Here is a 7,324-nt window from a genome sequence, read left to right as displayed (position 1 = left end):
AATAAAAGATAGCCTATACATGCCTATACTGTGGTACAGTCTATATAAAATATTTAAACCTCGCATCGTGTTGTGTTGTTCATAGAACCAGCTAGGTCACTGACCCACCTTGCCTCTCAGAGGAGGAGAATCGGTATTGGGTAACCTTATGTTCTATAGACCTTGCTCTACATCACACTATTTGCCACGCCTGGTAACTGTCTGTATTTTTAGAGGTTATATGATAGACATTAATACGTCTAAAAACATAAAACTTCAAATATAAGCTTTGTTTGGTATCTTGCACTAACGTACACCAGTGCACACTTTTTCTTAAAAATAGTGTTTGGTAGACTGGTGCAAACAAGTGTAGATAGTGCCGCCGCGTTTGGTAAGCGATTGAGTTTTAAAAGTGCAGACACTTTTCACACCGACTCGCCGGCAAGTGTAGGAAGTGTAGTGTAAGTCGACATAACCTTTAAGACGTATTTGGTTTTTTGAAAGTGTCAAAGTTAGATTTATTTAAACAAAAATAAAATATTGTAAGCTAGTAAAAACAATAAATAACAGTTTGATTTTTAGAAAACGTTCTATTCAATTAAAATTAAAAACCCAATAGGAAGTTCTCCGGTTAAATATAATGGCTAAAATTGCAACACTGCTAAATGTTTAGCGGAACTGTCTCTGTTGTAGGTACCATTTACTTTCCGGAATTCTGTTACTTCAAAACGACTGGATAAACTTTCAAACAACTCCCTAGATATTCTAAAATGCTTTTTAAACTGTACATCAGAATATTTGGGAACTACATCCTCAAAGTATTTATCGATGCAAGTTCTTTTATCTTTTTTACTTAAAAGTAAAAATACATTTTCTTCATCATCGCTGTCCAATTCTTCAAAAATCATATCATTGTCTTCACTTTCGGTGTCAGACTCTAATAGGGTCACTACAGGCAACATTTCCTTTTTTGATTTATTCATCTTGATTCTTTGATCAATAATAAATTATTCAACTTCCTACAGAAATAATAAAGATTACATAACCTATAACTGTCATAATAATCCGTTTTACCAAACACCTAAAATTGTTACACTTATGCACTTTGAAAATGTGTTGAAAACTGAGAGTTGTCAACTGCACTACACTTGCTACACTAGGAGTATTTATAGCAAGTGTACCAAACACAGCTATTATATGAATACGTCTAGGATATAACCTCTAAAAATACACAACAAACGCATAGACCATAACAACAGCTGGGCGTGGAAAATGGTGTGACGTAGTTTGCGGACAGGTTGTCACAACAATGGATGTAGCAGTCCTGTTAGATTTTACTGTCCTTGGATGGAGCATATTTTCTCGAAAAAATTGGAATAACTCGAGAACGGCCGAATCAAATTGCAAAAAGTAAAGTCATTCATAAACCTTAAAAACAGACAAATCCAAATATGTAAAAATATACAGGGGGTTCCATTTAAAAAAATAAAGTAGATGGCGACTTCCGGTATAACCGGAAGTGTTAGATATCTGAAAATATTTTAGTCGAAGAGAACGCAATTGATAATACTTAAATCTGAATTTTCAAATTTTTATTTTGACCAGAACCCCGTAAAGTTCTAATGGACGGTGGTCATGGATGACCCTGTATAAATATGTTTACGATAAAACTTCTAATAACACACAGCAAACAAAATGAACACAACACCAGCTGACTGAACGTGACACGTGGTGGTGTGACGTCATTTTCTGAATTACAAAAGAACAAAGGATGATGCGCATTGCTCTCTTACCCAAAACATTGTGACAACTAACGATGATTGACAAATTCCTCTTAGCAAATTCCTCCAGCAACGTTCTCTAAAACGGTTCGGCTAAAAACACTATGGCGCGGCGCCTCAACTAGTTCCAGTCATGCCAGCACGTCTCATTAAAAATAGAAAGTTTCAATGTGGGACCTTGCACAATACGCATGTTACAGTTTTTTAAGACAGAACTTAGAATAAAGCTACTTTTTTTTATACAGGGTGATTCACATAAGAACCGACACAGAGCAGGGACATGTAGAGGACAATAAATTAAGATGATTTTACGCAACTTATCTCTATACTAACAAGGGAAGTATCAGAACTGTCCCTCACCGATTTTGTTGAAATTTGGGGAAAATCGGGGCGAAATACATATATTCGCTTATAGGCTGAAAACGAAAATAGCTATCGAAATGTGGTAAATGTAAACTGATATTCATTTTCAAAGAGCTTTCCATTGATATATCACACATATATCTGAGGGCTTCAGGGGGTAAACTACCCCTAGTTTTTTGGAATATTTTAAAAACTACCCTGTCGATTTTGGCGATATTATGTGTCCTTATAGTACATTTAAAAATATTAATGACGTGTTTTTTCTTATTTGCCTCTGACCATCTCCTGCAAAGTTACGGGGTGTGATAGATAACCCCCTTCCTTAAGAATAATGTGATAAACTGTTACACTTTTGAACAATATTTTGAAGAAAACCATTAATTAGATGTAAATTAAGATTTACGCAGTAAAATAAACCCTATAGGACATTAAGGGGTGGCTGGCCTAACCACCCCAAAAATTATTCTTTTTTGCGAAAATTGTTTGTCGATTTTGGTGCAATTTAGCACGATGATTTTTTTATTCGTTAGGTTACAACTTACAAGGGTTAGAAGTTTGGGGTAGAAAATATATTTTCGCTAATAACTTTCGTACTCCTACAGAAAAAGCTTTTTAATTAAATAACACAAAAGATTGGATAATTATATAAATATTTATTAATAATGCGTTAAAAAGCAACTGAAAAAAATGGTGAAGCATCAAAAATTGTATTCTACATTGTTAGAATCTTCTGGTACGTTTGGACCGAGGGTAATAAGTACAATGTTCAAAGCAGATAACATATTCGTTTTGGCATCAAAGTCTGGTAAACCGACTTCTGCTCATATGAAAAATTGGCTACAAAATGTCTATTTCCCAAACACCGGACCCAAATCATTACTATTACTGGATTCTTGGAGTGGCCACTGCCCTGAAATTATTAGTGAAGTAACTCCATCGGATGTTAAGTTTAAATATTTGTCTATACCTGCAAGGACAAAAGGTCAAATTCAACCCCTGGATGTATTTGGTTTTAGAATATGGAAAAATTTCATTAGAAGATTTTCTCATCAAGTTATTCTCTACCAGTACGATGTCAATTTGCATCAGCGAGATAACAATTTAAAATTGCAATCCTTAACGCATAACCAGTTGTCTCCCCCACGATTTATTAATGCTTTTAAATACGCCTAGTTTGCATGTGGTTTGCATCCCGTGGAGGTTTGCTTTTCCAATGAAAAACCTACGTGCGATATCTGTGGAGATATAGCTGTTATAACTTGTGCATGGTGTAAACAATCGTTGTGTTTAAAACTTTTTTTTCATGATTTTCATTATTGCCAACAATATATTGAATAAAAAAAGTAAAAATAAAGAAATTAAATTAATAATGTAGAATACAATTTGTGATAGTCAACCATTCTTTTGTCAGTTACTTTTTAACTCATTATTAATAAATATTTATATAATTATCCTAACTTTTGTGTTATTTAAATAGAATAAGGATAAAAAAGCTTTTTCTGTAGGAGTATGAAAGTTAATAACGAAAATATATTTTCTACCCTAAACTTCTAACCCTTGTAAGTTCTTACAATAGTACTACCTAACGTATAAAAAAAATCATCGTGGTAAATTGCACCAAAATCGACAAACAATTTTCGCAAAAAAGAATAATTTTTGGGGTGGTTAGAGTAGTTAACCCCAGCCACCCCTTAATGTCGTATAGGGTTTATTTTACTGCGTACATCTTAATTTACATCTAATTAATGGTTTTCTTCAAAATATTGTTCACAAGTGTAAGAGTTTATCGCATTATTCTTAAGGAAAGGGGTTATCTATCATACCCCGTAACTTTGCAGGGGATGGTCAGAGGCAAATAAGAAAAAACACTTCATTAATATTTTTAAACGTACTATAAGGATACATAATATCGTCAAAATCGACAGGGTAGTTTTTAAAATATTTCAAAAAACTAGGGGTAGTTTACCCCCTGAAGCCTTCAGATATATGTGTGATATATCAATGGAAAGCTCTTTGAAAATGAATACCAGTTTACATTTACCACATTTCGATAGCTATTTTCGTTTTCAGCTTATAAACGAACATATATATTTTGCCCCGATTTCCAACCCTTATAACTCGCCCCAGGGGCTTGGTTAGCACGTATAAAAAAATACGTAAACCTCAATTTTGGCCATACTATCGCTGTACCAAATTTCAACAAAATCGGTGAGGAACAGTTCTGATACTTCCCTTGTAAGTTGTACCCCTGAGGGGTTATAGGCCTTCAAAGTTGGGTCTTAAATTTTTAAAACATTGAATATCTTCGTAATACATTAAGCTAGAAAAACCAAATTTGGTATACATTATGAGTGTATTGAAAGTATTAATTGGTAGCAAATTGAGACCATATTAAGGCATTTCAAAGGGTTGATTAAGGGTGATGGTCCCCTAAATTTTGACAGAGTTTTTAAGCTTTTCGTGGATTTAATACATTATTACCTTATTTCATGCGGAATTTAATTCTAAAACTTTTTTTACTCTTATTATTTTTTAAAAAACATTGTCGTTTTCATAGAAAACTCAAATAACTAAAGACACTTATTTCGTTAATGCTACTTAAAATCATCGAAAATTCAGTAGTCGGCTGCGAAATTGTACGTCAAACTTGACAAATAGGTTATAAAACCTTGTTGTCAAATAATTTTATAACCTATTTGTCAAGTTTGACGTACAATTTCATAGCCGACTACTGAATTTTCGCTTATGATAAGTAACATTACGAAATAAGTGTCTTTAGTCATTTAAGTTTTTTAAGAAAACGACAAAGTTTTTTAAAAAATAATAAGATTAAGAAAAGTTTTAGAATTAAATTCCACATGAAATGAAGTAGTAATGTATAAAATCCGTCAACAGGTTAAAAAGATCTGTCAAAATTTAAGGTACCATTACCCTTAATCAACCCTTGAAATGCCTCAATTGAGTTTAATTTGCTACCAATTAATACCCTCGGTACACTCATAACGTATACCAAATTTGGTGTTTCTAGCTTAATTGATTACGAAGATATTGAACTTTTTAAAAATTTAAGAGCCAACTTTGAAGGCCTATAACTCCTCAGGTGTACAACTTAGTATAGAGGTAAGTTACTTTAAATCATCTTAATTTATTGTCCTCTACATGTCCCTGCTCTGTGTCAGTTCTTATGGAAATCACCCTGTATAATATTTTAATTATTCTATTTCGATTTAATCCCAAAACAATCCCGAATCACACAAGAGTCCAATCATGGCTTGAAACAAACTAAATAATTACATTAATCATTAAGAGGAAATAATAAAAAAAAATACATAAAGTAATTAAAAATTTGTTGTAATACTTTTTTATAATTTATCCTTAAGAATTTACAACAACATTTTTATCATCTCTTTCAATTTTATCTTTTAAAGAATCATCCATATTATCAACACCTAGACTCTCTTCCAAATCATCACGTTTTTCGTCTGAATTCTCATCACCTTCATCTTCTTCATTATCTCCTCTTTGATCATCTTCTGTTAGATCAAAAGAATGAGTGGATAACTTCTCTAACCAAGTTATCATATTATTTTCATTAATTTCCGTATTAATAATAGTTGGATAAATATATTTTTCTTTAAATTGATCAACGGTTTCATCTAATTCTTTCCATTCCAAAGTTTCGTGCATACCATCTTCGCCGTAACGCGCGTTGTAACGGTCGTAATGGACAAAATCTAACACTAAACCCAAACCGGGTGCTCTAGGAATATTAATTTTTTCCTTAGAAAATGCTCTTGTGAAAGATTCTTCGGTTGTGTAACCACGGATAACGGCGATTGTTAAACCAATCATTTTACGTATTTGATGTAAAATAAAACTTTGTCCCTTTACTTTTAAAACGGCGAATTCTATGTCGTTTCTTATAATGGGTTCTTCACAAATAAAAGATAATATGTATCTGTTACAACTGGGATCGTTTGAGAGCCTTTTTGAAGTAAAATTATGATAATTTTTCGTTCCGATATATTTTTGTAATAACTCGTTAACTTTTTCAAAAGTTGATTTACTTAATCGAAAATCTTTAAGAGAAGTTTCTTCTTTATCAGAAAATGTTATTGTGGGTAACATATAAAAATATGTTCTTGCATCACAACTTGATTTACTATTAAAACCTTTTGTAACCCTTTTATAACCGAAAATACGAATAACTTCTGGTAAATTATTGTTAATTTTTTCTATGTCAAGCATTTCAGCTAAAAAATATTATAAAATTAATATATGTATTACACACAATAAAAAACTTGTGTTACGTAATTTTATTGAAACTACTTGTCGAGCTGCAGAAACACCTTTGTCCGTTCGAGCAGCTCTTTGAAATTGTACGGTTTGTGGATGTTTAAAAGCTTCTTCATTTATATGTTTGCTATCTAAAAGTGCTTTAAATAAATCTTCTTCGATTGTTTTTGTAAATACATTACTATAGTATAAAAAAGTTTATTAATAATATTAAATTGATATTAAGATAAAACTTACCGTTGCATTCCAAAATAATTAGACCCAGAATATCCTAATAAAATAGCATACTTTCTTTTTTTAACTCTATCCTCAGTTTTTTCCCTTTTAACATCAAATGCTTCACCTTGATCCGTTCGTCTTTCTTCCCATTTCCTTTTCTTACTTCTACCATCATACCTGGGTTTTCTTATGGGTATTTTTTCACTCATTGTACAAAATCCGGCTGAAACTGCAAAAAGGTGGTAATTTTATTTTTTATTTAAAAACGTTTAAACGCACTTGTTTTAATTGAATCGTAAATTTTTGAACTGCATCGGCGAAACATTATTAATTTTCGGGCTTTATTCTCTTAAAATTTAAAAAGAATATTATAAATACCTTTTGAAACACGTTTATTTGAGGTTATGGGTACAGTTTAAGGTTATGTTTGTTTTCAACTTTGACAGATCTAGGGAAATTTAATGGAAATGGTAATTTTTATTAATTCCCCTAGAAAATTCAAATAATACGAAATACATTCAATAAATTATCTTAATGAAAATTAATTAAATAATTTATATTAAAAAAGTTATAAAACTATTTACTTTATAAAACTAAATAAAATAGTAATAGATCTTTGATTATATATAATATGGATTGAGCTAACTGAATATATCTACTAACAAAAATGTGGCTCAAGGTGAATA

The 7,324-nt window shown here is 31.6% G+C and overlaps 1 protein-coding gene across 2 annotated transcripts; it reads right to left on the bottom strand.

The window, feature by feature from the left end:
• Positions 1–5,458: 5,458 nt before the first annotated feature.
• LOC111423173 (Pseudouridine synthase 1) lies at positions 5,459–7,100 on the bottom strand. 2 transcript variants are annotated; one of them, XM_023056422.2, is made up of 4 exons: positions 7,017–7,100; positions 6,657–6,867; positions 6,434–6,600; positions 5,459–6,376 (listed from the first exon to the last, which is right to left on the bottom strand). In XM_023056422.2, exons 2-4 carry the CDS (start codon positions 6,845–6,847, stop codon positions 5,499–5,501), a joined length of 1,236 nt encoding a protein of 411 aa, XP_022912190.2. In that variant the 5' UTR covers positions 6,848–6,867; positions 7,017–7,100; the 3' UTR covers positions 5,459–5,498. The 2 variants fall into 2 exon arrangements, with proteins under 2 accessions (XP_022912190.2, XP_022912189.2); XM_023056421.2 differs by having other exon boundaries at positions 6,918–7,040.
• Between the last annotated feature and the right edge of the window lie 224 nt (positions 7,101–7,324).

This window comes from Onthophagus taurus, chromosome 7 (assembly GCF_036711975.1).
Source record: "Onthophagus taurus isolate NC chromosome 7, IU_Otau_3.0, whole genome shotgun sequence".
Lineage (NCBI taxonomy): Eukaryota > Metazoa > Arthropoda > Insecta > Coleoptera > Scarabaeidae > Onthophagus > Onthophagus taurus.
This window is presented reverse-complemented; position numbering and strand designations above follow the sequence as displayed.

Excerpts from the sequence above, each read along its gene's own strand:
- LOC111423173 (XM_023056421.2), bottom strand. The coding sequence starts at position 6,963 with ATGTTTCGCCGATGCAGTTCAAAAATTTACGATTCAATTAAAACAA. Across the intron at positions 6,601-6,656 it reads AATTATTTTGGAATGCAACG|TAATGTATTTACAAAAACAA; the intron begins GTAAGTTTTATC and ends TTTATACTATAG. Across the intron at positions 6,377-6,433 it reads AGTAGTTTCAATAAAATTAC|CTGAAATGCTTGACATAGAA; the intron begins GTAACACAAGTT and ends AATATTTTTTAG.